Below are 16984 nucleotides of genomic sequence, written 5' to 3'. Positions count from 1 at the left end.
CAGATCCAAATTTTGCGTAGACCTGAAGACATCTTTAGAGTGACAGAAATGGGACAGCCGGGGACATCTGGGACAAACAATAATTTCAGATTCATAATCTCCATAAAATTTCCAAAATTTTGAGCCCCATATCGACTGTATTCCGTCAACTTTGAAATTTGGTACCTGGGGTGCCTAAAAATGGACCGATTTTCGATATTGTCAGAATATAGTCAATATGGGGCTCAAAATTTCGGAAATTTTATGGAGATTCCGAATCTGTTATTAAATTCTGTCCCAGAAGTCCCAGATGCCCCCAAAGTTCAAAATGAAGTTCCAATTTTTGAAACAATTTTTGTTGCAATCTGAACCTGCCTGAAATCCAGGTCCTACAAACATTTTCAGACATTCCAGACCTCCCATATCCGACTCCAAAGTCCAAATGTTCCCTCCCCTCCCCTTGTCCCAACTGACCGTAACCGTAACCAATGTGTGCACACCTGCCACTACGTCGGTTTAAACCCCCCTTAAAAAGTGATTGTTATTTCTCACTTTTTGTCATAACACTATCCCCCTCTCATTCACTCATGACAGTACTCGACTTGTCACTTTTTTATTTTGTTATGTCATCTGAAGAACCATCGACGTCTTCTAAGCCTTCCACTACGCCTCCTAGTTCCCGCTCCCCAAAAGGCACATGCGCTGTCTGTGGTGACGTGGCGAATGGCAGAAGGTACGGTGCCATGTCCTGTCTTGGGTGCATTGTGTTTTTCCGAAGGACATGCTTAAGAAATATGAAGTATAGATGTCAGAGACAAGGCTGCTGTGAGATCACGACAGGTAATTAATTGGGTAATTAAGAATAAAAAAATGTAATTTTTGTACTCCAGAGACCCGATGTGTGTGCCGTAGTTGTCGAATGAAGAAGTGTCTAGACGTCGGGATGAATCCAGAATCTATTCAAATTCGGGACGTCATTGGTCCCAGGAGGCCCCGCCCACAATCCAGATCACCACAGCTACCGTCCCCATCCTCCTCACTTCCACCAAGTGTTCCTGAAGCCCTGAATATCGGAGTGTTCTTGGAGCTCCAAAAAAATCAAAGAGAGCAACATTGCACGGAGGAGGAGAAGAAGTTCACGGAGGGGTGTGTTTATATGAAGGTATGGACATCCGGACTGACATGAAATTGTGACAGACACACATGTTCAAAGAGACAAGAATCCGTCAAAACTTACTGGAAATTCACTATCCTAAGATCATCAAATTTGCTATTTTTGAGCGCCAAAACCATCAAAAATCTTTTTGCTCAAAACTGGTCAAAATTAGCCAAAATCAGCTTAAAATATCTCAAAATTGCCGAAAATACCATCACGGTGTCCCTATCACCCCCTGATCTCAATTTTTGCTTGGCCTCTTTGTCTGTCGGTGTATCCCGGTATCCAGTTGTCCACAAACTACAAAATTATATTGGCTGTGAAGATCAAACCTTGAGCTTCATTTTTGTAGTTGACAACTTTTTGATAGCCCCGCCCACTTTTGAGATATGCGCCTTTAAAGCGGTAAATGTGTAATTTGGTCAGTGTAGTTTGTCACTGTAACATAATGGTCGCTGAGGAGCCTGTCATGGTGTCCCATTTTGTCAAATTTACATGTTTTTTGTAGATCAAAACCAGATCTACATTTTTGTAGTTGACCACTTTTTTGTACAGGCGGTCCCTGGGGAGTTATAGCTATTTTTCAAAGGGATTTTCAGGTTTTTTAAGATTTCTAAGGTTTTCAGCATAATTTTGCCTATTTTCAGTCGAATCCGTTCAATATTTGAGCTGAAAATGTTAAAAATTGACCAATTTTCGCCTGGAAAACTCAATTTCACCTCAAAAACTGGGATTTCCATGTTTTTTACCCTGATTTTGCACATTTTCCGTCAATTTTTGAGCTGAAAAACTTAATTTCAGACTATTTTTCAAGGAATTTGGCCGTCGACTACTAAAATAGAGCCCTGGTGGTGTACTGTACCTGTAATGTCTGAAAACAGTCTAAAGTTTAGTTTTTAGGCATTTTCAGCTCAAAAATTGACCTGATTCAACTGAAAATCAGCAAAATTTGGGTAAAAATCTCAAAAATCTCAAAAAAGTGAATTTCCCACTGAAAAATAGCCATAACTCCCCAGGGACCGCCCGTACAAAAAAGTTGTCAACTAAAAAAATGAAGCTCTAGGTTTAATCTACACAGCCAATATAATTTTGGAGTTTGTGGACAAGTGGATAACGGGATACACCGACAGACAAAGAGACTAGGCAGAAATTGAGATCATGGGGTGGTAGGGGACGGTATTTTCGGCAATTTTGGGATATTTTAAGCGGATTTTGACGGATTTTGCCGGTTTTGAACCTTTTTTGAGAAAAAATAAAGAATTTTGATGGTTTTGGACGTGTCAATTTCGGGTAAGTTTTGACGGATTTTCAAGTATTTTTTTCAATTTTTCTAAAGCTTTCTTAAAGACACTATGTTCTGGCACAATGCATGTCCTGGTTCTAAAACGTCCCTGTTCTAAAACAACCTTTATTTTTCAGAACGACTACCACCACCGTGCCACCTCCTCTGACATCAACCACTCCCTGAAACTGGCCATCGAAGACTCCACTGACTTCGCCGCCCATTTCCAATTCTTCCAAAATCTCACGGAGCCCCAACGGAGAGCATTTCTAGCCGAGTACTCCATAGCATTCATGTTGATAGATCAGGCTGTGAAGACTATAAACGAGGCGGATGATGGGTTCTGGCTGATGCAGAATGGAAGTTTTCTAGGGTTACATCCAGATTTCAAGTTCGATGAGGATATGGCGGATGAGGAGAGCGAGAGGTACGGTAGATCACGTCACAAAGATTTCATTTCTAGAAATAAAAAATCAATAATTTACAGATGCCACTTTGAGTTTGTCACTCAACTTCTTAGCACCCTGGCTGCGCCGTTTCGAAGATTGAAGCTTTCCGACTTTGAATCTACAGTAATCAAATTGCTTTTGCTTATACCAGGTACACTTAGGATCCAGGGAAATTTTTTTCAACATTTTTTTCTTAATTACAGTAACCCAACCGGTTCTGCGCAACCAAGTGACCCAAAACTTTATGGAGCACTTATCAATGGATGCTGAGAGATTTGGAGAGATAATATTATTGATTAGTTCGATTCGTTGTGCTGTAAAAGCGTTTTATAACATGACGAAAGTTAGTGATTTGTTTAGTAGTGAGAATTTTGAGCAGGTTGTTAGAGATGTTCTTGTTGAATAAATAATTATTTATTTTTTTGATTGTTCGGGGGGAATTTATGATTTTAGATAGACAGACACAGGTACATTACCGGCGTCACTAATAGACCTACAGCAGAATTGCATGGAAGTGATTTTTACTAAAACGGAAGTCGGAAGTCGGAAGCGATTTTCCTTATCCGGAAGTCGGAAGTCGGAAGTCGGAAGTGAAAAACGCCCGGAAGTCGGAAGTCGGAATCAGATTTTCTCCCAAATTTTCAAAAACTTCAAGAGAAAAGTCATTAAATTCGCGAAAATCAGTGGAAAGTTAGCTTTTGGCTGAAGAAAAGCCAGTTTTCTGTCTTTTCAGAACATTTTTCCATGTATTTCTGCAAAATGTATTCTTCCTAAATTGCACAGTTATGAAATGACGGAAGTCGGAAGTAAAATTCCTTATCCGGAAGTCGGAAGTCGGAATTCCATGCAACTCTGACCTACAGTACCCTGGTGTCACTACTTGTAGGGTATGTAAATCACATCTAGACCTTCATTTTTGTATTATAGTTGACAACTTTTTTGTACGGGCGGTGCCCGTGGTAGTCGTTCTGAAATGAGGAGGGATGTTATGAAACTAGGACATGTACTGCACCAAAACTATGAGACAGTGGGTTGGAGAATGTGAAAATTGAAAAAAACAACAGAAAAGTCCTCCAAACATACCCGAAAGCGTCTGAAACTATTCAAAAACATCAAAATTACTCTTGTTTTCAGCTCAAAGTCATCAAAACCCTAGATTTTTGCTCAAAATCGCTCAAAAAACTCAAAATCTGTCAAAATCCGCCAAAATCTGCTTGAAACAGCCCAAAATCGCCAAAAATACCGTTACGGTAGTCGTTCTGGAAAAGAAGGTTGTTTTAAAACTGGAACGTTTTGAAACCAGGACATTTACTGTTCCAGAACATAGTGTCTTTAAGAAACTTTTTAAAAATTATAACATTTTTTGAAAACTCGTCCAAACTTATCCCAAATTGAATAAAAATATCCAAAAAATCATCAAAAGTGCTCTTTTTTGAGCCCAAAACTATCAAAAACCTTGAATTTTCCTCAAAATCCATCAAAATTGGCTCAAAATCGCTCAAAAAGGCTCACAGTTCGTCAAAATTTGCCGAAATTGTCCATAATACCGTCACGGTGTCCCCTATCACCCCATTATCACAATTTTTGCTGGGTCTCTTTGTCTGTCGGTGTATCCCGGTATCCAGTTGTCCACAAACTGCAAAACTATATTGGATGTGTAGATGGAACCTTGAGCTTCATTTTTGTAGTTGACAATTTTTTTGTACGGGCGGTTCCTGGGGAGTTATAGCTATTTTTCAAAGGGATTTTCATGTTTTTTTGAGATTTCTAACATTTTTTACTTGATTTTGCACATTTTCAGTGGAATCAGTTCAATTTTTGAGCTGAAAATGCTACTCAACCTGTTTTTGGCCGTAAAACTTTATTTTATACAATTTTCAGACAGTACAGGTATAGTACACCACTAGACCTTAATTTTTTATTTCCATTCTGAGATTCTGAGAAGCTGCGTGATCTTTCAACCGTTTTTCGAATAAGATATTGTAAAATGAATAAAAATCGTGACCTGCCCTCGATTAATAATCAAAAAATTAAAAAAAAGCCACGTCCTCCTCTTATCCAGTTATTCCCGTTTTCATCGAACTTTCGAGAAGAAACGAAAATCAGTGGCGGATCGAGAATATTCTTGAAATGGTTAGTCTGCAATCAGGTTGCCTGCAGGTGTATTCAAAAGGGGATATTCCAAAATTGAGATTTTTTGATATGGATCGACTCAGAATTTTGCGGGAAACAGAAAAGTCTCTTGGGGCCATGTCCGAAAATCATTCTAAAACGAGTTATGAGGCCTCAAAGTGTCAAAATACGGTCTTTCGCATGGAATTTTTCATTATATTTCAACATTTTTTCACGTGCGCGGCGAGAGAATTTTACGTTGAAGTATAATGAAAAATTCACGCGCATGTATCTACACACGAGGGGGCATTTTTAAGGGGCATTTTTAGGGGGCATAGCGGTGGACTGGATGACTCTCACCTCGAATACAAAACACATTTGCACTCGGTGGGAATCGATCCAAGAACCTTTCGATTCAAATCCATCCACGTTAACCACTTCTCCAAGCGGCCACATTTAGAAAGAATATTTTTGCTCAAAATAACTTCACGTCAATTTTGTTTTTAACACTCAAACTTGAATAGCGCATTTTTGTGTATTTCACGCGATGAAAACGAGAGTTGCTCTTGTTTTGATTTTTCTATTGTCGAATTAAGAAATAGATACTTGCCTGTTGCGAATTCGGAATATCAAGTTAATCACTACTTCCAGGGCGCTGAGCTTATGGGCGGGGCGAGAGCAAGCTTCTGGGTGCCCTGTTTTCAGGTAATCACTACTTCCAGGGCGCTGAGCTTAGGGGCGGGGCGAGAGCAAGCTTCTGGGTGTCCTGTTTTAAGGTAATCACTACTTCCAGGGCGCTGAGCATAGGGGCGGGGCGAGAGCAAGCTCCAGGGTGCCCTGTTTTTAGGTAATCACTACTTCCAGGGCGCTGAGCTTAGGGGCGAGGCAAGAGCAAGCTTCTGGGTGTCCTGTTTTAAGGTAATCACTACTTCCAGGGCGCTGAGCATAGGGGCGGGGCGAGAGCAAGCTCCAGGGTGCCCTGTTTTTAGGTAATCACTACTTCCAGGGCGGGCGCTGAGCATAGGGGCGAGGCGAGAGCAAGCTTCTGGGTGTCCTGTTTTAAGGTAATCACTACTTCCAGGGCGGGCGCTGAGCATAGGGGCGGGGCGAGAGCAAGCTCCAGGGTGCCCTGTTTTAAGGTAATCACTACTTCCAGGGGGCTGAGCTTAGGGGCGGGGCGAGAGCAAGCTTCTGGGTGCCCTGTTTTTAGGTAATCACTACTTCCAGGGGGCTGAGCTTAGGGGCGGGGCGAGAGCAAGCTCCAGGGTGCCCTGTTTTTAGGTAATCACTACTTCCAGGGCGCTGAGCATAGGGGCGGGGGCTCTCTGTACCCAAAGAGGCTAAGCCTTAGAATTGAGAAAGAGCCTAAGCCTAAGAATTGCAAAGAATTCTTTCAAGGTTATTTTTTGCTTTCAGGTGGGCATCCTTTATAGACCTACTAATAAAGAAAGCATGTACCGTTTAATACATTTTTTGCGATTTAATTCTATTCACGAGAAGCTTGATACAATTGCAATCGTGAATAGAAAAATTTTCTTAGTGAGAAGGCTCATTAGGAACATTCACGGCTTCAAGAAATTAAACAAGTTTATTCATGATAAATTTATGCGGATATGATGAACCGTATCAATTTTGGATGCTTATAAAATTGATGAGGCTACAACATACAGTGTCGAGCAGTAAAGAGTAACTTTTCATTCTCCTCTTCAAACAAGTTAATAAATTTATTTGTCTTCTAAAGAGCTACTCAAGAGCTATCAATTCGGTGGTTCCCTTTTCGAAAGAGAACTAAAGAAATAAAGAAATGAAAAATGTCATATTTGTTCATAATCCAACAAAAGAAAAATGACATTAGCCAAAAAGACGTGAGGTTCTTCGCGTGAATAATAACATCCACGGAAAATCAGTCTAAAAATTCGATGCCCCCTCGTGTGTATATACAAGTATATGAAAAATTCTATGCGAGAGGCCCTTTTTTGACACTTGAGACCTCATAACTCGTTTTAGACTAATTTTCGGACCTAACTCCAAGAGACTTTTCTCTTTCCCGCAAAAGTCTGAGTCGATCCATATAAAAAATTCTCAATTTTTGGAATTCCGTAGTTCCCCTTAAAGGTGGGCATTTCAACATAGATAAATTTCGGGGACTTGTCATCATAGAAAATGAATTTTATAAAATTTCTGACTCCAAATCCGATATTTATCTCTGTATAGTTGAAGAATGATATGCAACTTTTTTGAGCTTGTGGGATTGTAGCAAATGTCAAATTTTGCATGTTTTCAGAGAGAATTGAGACAGCGATTCTGGAAAATTTTGTCGAATGTGACTACTACCCCTAGACAGGACTTACAGTTCATGAGATTCCATACATTGTAAAGTGAGAATTAGTGACTTTTCAGGGAGGAATAGTAAGGGGAACGGTGTGGTGTTCATTGGAACAGTAAAGTATTAAGGAATGAAGGAGATCAGATCGGGAGGGTATTAAGAGGAAGGAGCAGTTGCGGAACAGGTGATGGGCGGGTGCTGAGAAAGCTAGTGCTACAGCCACAAAACTGAAAGGAACGCCTTCTCTCTGATGACTTTACTCTTGCCCAAAAAAATTGTTTTTCAGATGAAAACCAAGCGTCGAAAGCGCGAGGAACCCCGTCCTAGAACGGATCCACCCAATCTTTCTATGACTTATGTCAAAGATGAGAGCATCACTAATGAATTCTCAGTTACTGTTGCTCGTGATCAGAAAGTCATTCGTTCACAACAAAACACTTCGGATAAATCGACGTGGAGTGAGACCAAGTCGAAGCGAGTGGAAGTGGAACCACGCCCTCGGAAGGATCCACCTCAAGCAATCTTGTTGAATTGGAGTGACACCAAAACCGGAAGAGTCAAGGAAGAACCTCGTCCTCGGAAGGATCCTCCACATTCTGGTATGATGGTCAATGACACATGGAGACGTACGATGGAGGAGCATCGACCTCGTAAGGACCCTCCGATGTCACGAATTCAACAGTATGGTGATCATGGAAACTTAGTCGGATGTCGTCATGTCGTGCCATTTCAGTCTACAGTGAGGACTCTCGTCAGCTGTGGATAGATCGACCATGATTAATAATTTTCGTTTTATCTTTTCAAAGTTTTATCTCGTATTAGTCTTTAAGAATCCCCACCCTTCTAAGTTTAGGTAATTATCTCTTAAGTTCTAGGTTCCCAGTTAGATTCTCTTTTATCTTTCTTACCCATTTTATCCCCCTTATCATGTAAGAATGCCTCCATGCCTTCATCTGACATTCACATAGCACTTCATTCGAGAGAGCACTGTGTCAGGAGGGACTCGAAAAGAAGGGAGATGTACGGTTGGCACCGTGTGCTCTTCTAAAACATTTCTTTAAAGTCAGTTGAGTTTCTAGACTCACTCCGTATGTCACTGTGTTGCTGCGTTTGACCTACGGGCACGCGCGCATTTCTCGCAGCTATATTGTCAATTTCGTTTCAAAATGGAGAATTTCGGCACTCTTGGGCGCTGGCGGAGGCACGTGAGGTGATCCGTTATTCTCGTTAGTAGATTTTACCTCTCTCTTTGGTTTTTAGACCAAATTTATAGTTTTATTATTGTTTTAGTGAGTTTTTAGCCAGTTGGGCTTGGAATAAATAGTTGATTCCTCAAAAAGTTGCGTTTTGTGTGTCTCTTGCGCGTTTCAGATTGAATTTATATCAAAACGTGGTTTTCATATAAATTGTATTGATTTCTCTCTTGAATCCGTCGTTTTCTCTTGCTTGTGTGTGTGTTTTCTCATAGTTTTAGCTAATAAGTTTTGCAAGTTCGCTCGTGAATTTGTATTTCTTATTTACTGGATAATTGAGTAGGCGTTAATTAGCTGAGTGACGCCTTTGTGCCTGACATCTGGAGATCACCGGGCAGGGCTTACCTTGGATTGGCATATACCCATTCTAATCATGACGTGTGACATGCGTTTTTATATGTTCATAAACGACATCGATTAGCTTAATTAAAGACAATTAGGGAATCATGATATTGCAATTATATTTCAGTGAGATTTTGAAGATAGCTATTAGAAACCGGATATACACAATACACGATAAACAGGTTCAGCCAGACAAAAAGTTCAAGTGTGATTTCTGTGTGATTTCTCAGTGATTTCGTTATCAAGTTGTCTGAAATTTGACAGAAATACCATAGTAGACATGCTAAATCAGGTGCATTTTACCGTTTGTCAATATCTCGTCTAGAAGAAAAGTTATGGAGTATTTTCCAGTTACCAGAAATCTTGGCTACTGTTGGTCAGACGTCAGAAATTGTGTCGGACTTTATTAGTTGAAACATTATAAAACATGCAACTTCACATTAGGGCCATATCATAAAAACTAGTTATTTAACATCCAGCAAGCCATCTCTGAATATCAGCGTTGGACTTGTTCCTTCACGACTTCTAAATTCAAAGCCTTCACTGAATTGCATTGTTTCCACCGATAATTGAAACCTTCTGGATACATTATTTGAAATCTCCTGGTAACCAATTCTTTTAAGAATCACATCTCTACTAAGATCTCTTTTGAAGATCAACTTCATAAACTCTATTCGAGGATTCGATTTGTTAAAAATCTAAAGTTTGAGAAACCGGTTGATATCTTTGTCAGTTAGAAAAGACCCATAAATTCTGGAACGATTTGAGTTGATCAATTAAATCATCTAAAGAAAGCGATGAGTCTCTGAAGAAATTCCAAAAAATATCCAATGTATCCATTTTGCATTAAAACGCTCTGAAAACGCTCGGGTTCGTTCTCAAATGGATTGTGATTGAATTTGAATTGGTTTTCTGATGATAAATAGGTTTTGTTCTGATTGTCTTCAATATAAACAAAAATTTTCCGTACGTGGAATCAGTTCTTTGACAAATTCAAAATCAAACTGTCCCATTATCAGCATAAAAGAAGCCACGTGTGTGAGATGAGTGATTTCATAAAAGTGGTTGAACCATTCTTTAGTTGTGTATCCTGGTTTTGTCTAATCTACCCTCTCGTCATTTTCATCATCATAATTATCCTGATCAACTAACATAACTTGTTGTGGGATATTCTCTGAGTCGAGTTTCCAATCATACGTTGTCCCGTTAGACATCTCGATTGTCACCGTTATCAATAGAATTTCAAAAATCACACTCATCTCTTTGGCTTTTATTCCTAATTTCTTCACTAAACGCTTAGCTTTCTTGGATAGAATTGAATGTGCAATTCTGAAATTGGAGTGATAATTAATTAAAATTTAAAATGTAAAAAACTCACTTCTCAATATCATTCATAAGGCTGAAAGTCCGAAGCAACACATTTTTATGGAGGGAGAAAAGAGGAAAAGGGGTTTCCATTATGTTGGTAGAATGAATGAATGAAATATTAACGCAAAGCAGATGTGTGCAGGGCTCTAGGTGTGCTCGCTATTAGCACCCTGTTTGCACCATAGGACCTGTTGTTTACAGCGTCAACACAAGAAAAAACAATTTCTATGATAATTAAGGACAATTGCAAACGAGAAAACGATTAACATAATCCTTTACTCCCCAGCTTGTTTTCTCACTTTTTTGCGATTCAGCAACATCAAATTGTTTGTTTTCTAATCTCTGAATCTAATCTAATGTTTAATCGTCATTACCTTAATACTTTCTGGCCAGATTATTATGTTAACTGGTGTTCATCTCAAATTGTTTTTTGTAGAAATAGATTAAACATAGAAACAGTAAAATATTTCTTACAAAAACTTTATCATCATAATCATTCAATGGATATTTTTGTATAGAGAGAGAGATGCGAGTAAATCATCGAGTTGTTTCTTTAGTCAGATTTCATTTTCGGGCCAAAAACTTAAATTAATTTATTTGGTATCCTTTTTTTCTCTTGCACGCATCCAATCTCAATATCCTCCCATCCGCACTTCAATTTCTCATACTGCTCTTTTTGTTCATCATTCAGTTTTGCTCTCTGAATCATGCTCGTTTTTTGATTCGATTCAGCAAAAAACTAACCGTCGCCACAATTTCCAAACAGAAACGAGCAGCAAACGCAAATTCTTGGGATTTGAAAATTGAATCGTACCTGGCCTTTTTGATGATTAGAAAGCTTTCTTCAAAATTAAGTTTCTGACTCTTCTTCAGTTTCTGGTAAAATAGAATGCCGACTGTAAAATTCGAATAGTCTGATGACAAATACAAACTCATTACTCACGTGCAAATTGACCAGTTCTTTCACAGCCATCATCACAATGAATGATTGCGCGACTCTTGTCCTTTTCAATACACTCATGCAAATACAATAAAGAATCCACCGATGGATAATCGCCTATTGCCCAATCACGTAATGCATAATGAGTGAGACTAAATTCTTTCTCAGTGCTGAAAGTTAGAAGACATGATAGTTCAAAAATTTTAAAAGCGCAGTCTGTTAACTCACTCGAATTTAACAACAAGCGTGCGAACAATAAGGGTTTTGTCAAATTTGTTTTCCAGTTTGCTACACTTGACCGTGAGTCTATCCAATTCCAATGTTTCGCCTTCTTTTTCAGGATAGTAACGATCACATACAATTTTTCCTAAATTACTCAAAAACTTCAGCTTCAAAAAACAAAACAAAAAGCGGCTAACCTTCCTCTTCTAACTTGCAAAACATGATAATGGTTTTAGTTTTCTCTTGTTTCGCTACCCAGAAAAACTTCTCCAAAGTTGAATTCTTATTAGCACTCTTTTTCTGTGGCGGTTCCGTCAAAATCAATTTTATCCCATAGGGCATATTGACTTCATTTCCGTGGAAAAACGAATTGGCAAATCGGCCTTTCCATTTCTTCAGAACTGTTCTTCCCTTCTCCAATAAAATCATTTTATCTCTGAATGCCTGTTATTTTTACAGAAAGAACACTACAAAATTTGAATACCTGCAATCTGAAGGCTCGATAGACGCTACTTGTTTTATATCGGGTGAATTTAAGAATCGTGTGAGAGCAAGGTCCCGTAAATCCACGTACATCCTATAAGTGATTTGGCCATAATTGTTTTCAGGAATCTCAAAGAAATCTCCAAGAGCCATTAACTGATTATTGACATATGCGTAAAACATATCGAACAAAATTTCTGGTGTGGCCTTCCATTTGATGCAATAATGATAAACTAGCCATTTGCGGCACCATATGTGAAGGCCGACATGCACGAGTACGACAATAAACGTGACTCCGAACACTCCACCCGCAATACTTCCATATATGAGAAGAGCATTACTGAAAATAGCAAATTATTTAAGTGATTATTCAAAAATAAACTCACGAGTCTTTCTTCACACCCCTTTGAGTACTAGTCCATGGTCGTTGAATTGAAACAGTCGGACTCCCACGAAGAATCGGCGGAGTTTGTCCTGTAGCAACTGTAGCGGATATCGGCTGGAACTTTGCGTAGAAACCGGCAAAGAAGACATCGAGCTCTTCTAGTGACTTTTTGGATTCATCGAAATCTTTGTGAAATCCAGTAAAATTCAAATCTAGAGAATCCATTGTCTTCAACGCGTCTTCAATCTCTTCCAACTTATCTGCATCACCGCCAACAGCTGTCTGCTTCAGATTGCCAACTGCCACGATCATTCTGGAAAAGTCGTCAGTGACACCGGCTACCTGTTTAGCCTTCTCGAAGATTCCAGACTGATTGGCAAACGTATCCGAACGAACAAAAGATCCAACAGTCTTATCGAAATTATTCAATGACGTGTACATCTTCTGAAGCGAACCGGACAGTTTTGTCAAATCATCCAGACTGTCCAAATCTCCAGAATCCTTCACGTTCGCCTTGTTATCCGAAACCACTTTGATATCAACAAACTTATTCTCCACATCTGTCCGTTTTTCTAGTGCCAAACTCATCTCAGCCAGTCCTTGTACCGCTCTTCCAATGTTCTCCGAAATTGTTGGTGCATCTTTGAAGTCTTTCAACGCATCGGTCTCTTTGCTCTTCAAGTCTCCCAACAATCCAATTGACTTCTGCAACGCCTTCAAATCATCTTTGATGCCATTCACTTTGGTCATTGTATTGATTCCATCGGTCAACGCCCCTGTCATGCCCGTGGTCCAATTCCGAATCCGATTGAGCCCTTCCAAAGCTTTGAAGACTGATTTCAGCTTATCTTGGTTTTGAAGGCAAACAAAATAGTCTGCATAACCGTTCATTTTTGCTTGATAATCATTCAACGCTTTCATGTTTTCATTCGCTTTTTTCGCCTCTTCTTTGATACTTGTTGGCTTTAGCGATCCGATATTGTCCGTTAGGCCATTGATTTGAACAATATGATCGTTTAAAACTTCTTTCTGCGAATAGCTTTGAAATTTTTCAATCACACCTTTGACCTTTTTGTCATCTCCTGCAACTTCGTTCAGAATAGCAATGGCTTCATCATAGATTTGAACAATTCCAGGACTGATCGCTAGTCTTGATAGCTGATCAGTTAAATTTTTCAAAACAGCAAGTTTGTTGTCAATATTCTCCAAGTTATTGTAGAATTTATCAAACGAATTTAGTTTAATCGGAATTGTGGTTGGTTTACTGCAATTGAATCCTTGAATTCCAGATTTAGCTTTATCGGCTTCATTGAGAATTTTTGAAATCGGATCGAAGAATCCCATTAACTTGTTAATACCTTTGGCATTTTTTTCAAATGATCCATCAATCTTCTTCAAATGAGCAGATATCTCAATCAGATGGTCCAATGCAGTTTTCAGACTTGTCGTTTTGATGACCTTCAGAATCCATGGATTGAGAACATCAGCAGATAAAGATGAAACATCTGAAGCGCCATTCGGTAATCCATAACTCAGATGATATTTTCTATGATGGAAATTCTGTTCGCGAGCAGCCAATAACTTTGATACGGTTTGGAAGTCGGCAAAATGACCTGCAGTAGTATTGAGCTTGTTGATAACTGAATCCAGATAAGTGGTGTACATTGATTTTGCTTGTGCGTCTATCGTTATAGAAGTAGTGGATCCGGTTAAGAACACTTCCACTCCTTTTGCAGCTTTCAGTACTGGGGAGATTCCATTGACGGCAGAAGAAAAGTTTCGAAATGTCCAGAATGGGCCGGAGGTGTCAAATTCAGACATTTTAGTTTTTGTCTTTTCTAATACATTTTTTGCCTCTGTTATATCTTGTAGAGTAGGCGTCGAGTCGGTTTTGCTCAGTATTTCAAATTTCACAATCCAATTCGCGCCAGCTGCTTTCAATTCATTGAGAAGACCCATCGGCACACCATCCTTCTCGAGTCGTTTGGTTTCATTTATGAAATGCTCTTTTCCAGCTTTCCAATTTTTTATATTTCCGATACCATCAATTTCTGCTAGTATCTTGTTTAACCAGTCAAATGTCACTTCCACCTCTTCAACTTCGGGTGTAGTCTATAAAGAGTAATCAAATAAACTAAGAAATTAATTGTTTCATATAATCCTACCGCTTTCATATCCACCGGAACTTTCCAGACGGCTTTTCATATCCTCTACGGGGTTGAGAGCAATGATTTCAGCTGGTGTCACATCTCCAAAATGAAGGATTTCAGATATAAACTCATCGGAATTCAGGGATCATTCCATTCCACTTTTCAGAATATGGATTCCACTGGTAATACGAGCCATCATTTGGAGATAATTAACATGGGTTGCCAGATCGCCTCCTGTAAAAAACAAAATATCAAATGCTATTGGAATCTGGGAAGTTATGAATACTTACCTCCTGCATTCCGATTGAATCGGCGACGGAGCGAGGCGGCTGTAGAAGTGCGATGGAGCGCATCTGCAAAATCTTCTCATGAAAAATGAAAAAAATTAAAATCCATACCTGCTAGATATTTGTCACCACCCAAAAGTAGACGATTGGATTCAGGAGGATCCTTAATAGCGAGAGCCGAGATGGCGGCCACCAAGAGCAACCAAATTTCTGAAAATGAAACTTTCCTTTTCCAATTCGGGGCCACGCAACTTACTCATTCGGAATTCTTTTTTTGATTTCTTGAGGAACGCCAGAAATTTGAAACTCCACAGCAATTGATTCGGAAATCAGAAGTAATGAGAGAGAAAAAACTGAAAGCTAGCAGTGAGGGGAGAAGGGGGCGGAGTCGGGATGACCTTAGGTTAGTGGGGGAGGTTGAGACACGTGGAATGAGATTGTTTGTTTTTTTTTTGGAGATTTAAGATTTGAAGAACACGTAAAAATTATTGAAAAATGAAATAAAAATATTGAAAATTATTTTTTACGTACGCTTTTGGTAGTGTCCCTAATTAAAACTGCCCAAATTAGAACTGTCCGAAACAGAACCGTCCGGATCGGAACTGTAGCTCTCTTCGACTTACTGTAACGGAATCCAAAGAAACACATTCTCAACAATACTTTTATTCAAAAACTTCCAAACATCAAATTAATTCCAAACAAAAAACTGAATAGTTTTACGAAATCCAGTATTATCAAAATGCAGATTTCCATTTTTCCCATCGCATCGACGGATGTCTAGACCACCCCGAAACTTCTTATAGTTCACCTTCGCACGAGTTGAACCCATTGAGAAAACATTTTTCGAATGCGTAAATGTTCTTTGCTCCTCAGAACCGGATTGTTGGTAATTGATCCCTTCCAAAATCCGCTCTCTTGTTAATGGTTGTTGGTAGGAGAGCATTAAATATTCCAAATCTTGGTTAGCTTGATTTTCAATCCATAACTTGAAAAATTGATTGAGATCCATTTCCTTCAATTCAAACCAATTTATAACAATACTGCGACTTTTCATCATTAACAAATCAGCCAGCGTACAACGAAAAAATTCATTTGTGTTAACCACCAGTGAATTGAATTGTTGACTCAACACCTTTGCGAAAACCTCGTGGCTCTCGTATGGATTTTGTGGAACGATGTATTGCTTAGTGACAGTGAGAAATGTGTCGAGAACTTTTCGAAGAAAAGAGTTTTCTTGACGATCATCGACTAGCGTCCCCCGCCTCCCGGCGGGCTCCGCAGTACTCGGCTGCGCCTCGTGCGCGGTGTTTAGCAAGTTTTGGATTCAAAAATTAGCTTGTTTGATTTGAAGGAAAACGGAAGAATATCCAGCTTTTTAGTTCAAAACACTGTCACCGACTGGAGTAATTTTTCCCGTGTGAGATCAGAAAATATAATTCAGAAAGGTTGGAAACCTTGATTTAGTGCGTATCAGAAAATCTCAAACTTTTCTACTCAACTCTCTACTCTACTTCAACTTTTCTTCTCTTTTATTAACTCGACACAGTTCTTACAATTGCAGACAAGCCCAACAAAATACAATTTTCACTGCGATGAAATAATTGTAAGAGAAACTGATTACTTCTAATAACTAATTTGACGAGATAATATTCTTTCAGACCAAAGATTACGACGGAATAAACACGTTGTTCTCTTTGACGACGCGTAAACAAATGCTCTCCGGTCCGATTGACTATCGTTACACTGAAAGTTCGATGCAACTGATTAAGAATGGCTATCTGGACCCAGCAAATTTAAATAAGCAGACATTCCAGCATGACCAACATCTTCATATCAAAATGATCAATTACACTGGATTGGCAAAAGTCGACCCATTGTATGTGTCGAGTATAATTTTGATCAATCTTAAAACAGTTTTTTTGCAGTGTCTCTGGTTTGTTTGATTGTCACGTCGAATTCCCGCGAAAGTTGATTGCAGATCATGGACTCTACATCGTTGAAGGTGTCGGCCAGCCCGCCTCTGATAATATTCTGAAACGGATGTACTTTGAACCAGACGGTATTGGAGAGTACATTGTGATCGCATAATGATTATTGCAGTCGCCGAATAAACAATATTATTTTTGCTTCTTTTTTTGGACATTAGACGGTTGTTTTTTGGTTGTTTTTGAAAAAAAATTGCTGGCTTTTTTATTTTTTGGTACCAAATTGACATTCAGGGTTCAATCCTCATGGGTGCCAAAACTTTTC

General features: G+C 39.1%; 5 protein-coding genes across 5 annotated transcripts; 3 read left to right on the top strand and 2 right to left on the bottom strand.

Annotated features, from left to right (window-relative positions):
• Positions 1 to 602: 602 nt before the first annotated feature.
• Positions 603 to 3272, top strand: GCK72_021306 (uncharacterized protein; the record flags this gene model as incomplete). The annotated part of the gene is made up of 5 exons (XM_003096376.2): positions 603 to 819; positions 870 to 1141; positions 2555 to 2844; positions 2905 to 3017; positions 3070 to 3272. 5 exons carry the CDS (start codon positions 603 to 605, stop codon positions 3270 to 3272), a joined length of 1095 nt encoding a protein of 364 aa, XP_003096424.2.
• Positions 3273 to 7590: 4318 nt separating this feature from the next.
• GCK72_021305 (uncharacterized protein) lies at positions 7591 to 8070 on the top strand (the record flags this gene model as incomplete). Its single annotated transcript, XM_053734176.1, has 1 exon — positions 7591 to 8070. The coding sequence occupies one exon, from the start codon at positions 7591 to 7593 to the stop codon at positions 8068 to 8070; it is 480 nt and encodes a 159-aa protein (XP_053583089.1).
• A 2780-nt stretch (positions 8071 to 10850) lies between these two features.
• Positions 10851 to 14471, bottom strand: GCK72_021304 (uncharacterized protein; the record flags this gene model as incomplete). Its single annotated transcript, XM_053734175.1, has 8 exons — positions 10851 to 10967; positions 11012 to 11163; positions 11211 to 11377; positions 11436 to 11574; positions 11627 to 11865; positions 11914 to 12252; positions 12299 to 14409; positions 14463 to 14471. The coding sequence occupies 8 exons, from the start codon at positions 14469 to 14471 to the stop codon at positions 10851 to 10853; spliced, it is 3273 nt and encodes a 1090-aa protein (XP_053583088.1).
• Positions 14472 to 14592: 121 nt separating this feature from the next.
• On the bottom strand, positions 14593 to 14994 carry GCK72_021303 (uncharacterized protein; the record flags this gene model as incomplete). The annotated part of the gene is made up of 4 exons (XM_053734174.1): positions 14593 to 14681; positions 14738 to 14800; positions 14846 to 14944; positions 14991 to 14994. The coding sequence occupies 4 exons, from the start codon at positions 14992 to 14994 to the stop codon at positions 14593 to 14595; spliced, it is 255 nt and encodes an 84-aa protein (XP_053583087.1).
• Positions 14995 to 16446: 1452 nt separating this feature from the next.
• On the top strand, positions 16447 to 16822 carry GCK72_021302 (uncharacterized protein; the record flags this gene model as incomplete). Its single annotated transcript, XM_053734173.1, has 2 exons — positions 16447 to 16610; positions 16660 to 16822. The coding sequence occupies 2 exons, from the start codon at positions 16447 to 16449 to the stop codon at positions 16820 to 16822; spliced, it is 327 nt and encodes a 108-aa protein (XP_053583086.1).
• Between the last annotated feature and the right edge of the window lie 162 nt (positions 16823 to 16984).

Source organism: Caenorhabditis remanei, chromosome V, assembly GCF_010183535.1.
Source record: "Caenorhabditis remanei strain PX506 chromosome V, whole genome shotgun sequence".
NCBI classification, from domain to species: Eukaryota; Metazoa; Nematoda; class Chromadorea; order Rhabditida; family Rhabditidae; genus Caenorhabditis; species Caenorhabditis remanei.
The sequence above is the reverse complement of the archived record's forward strand: the minus strand, read 5'-3'. Positions and strand labels throughout refer to the sequence as shown.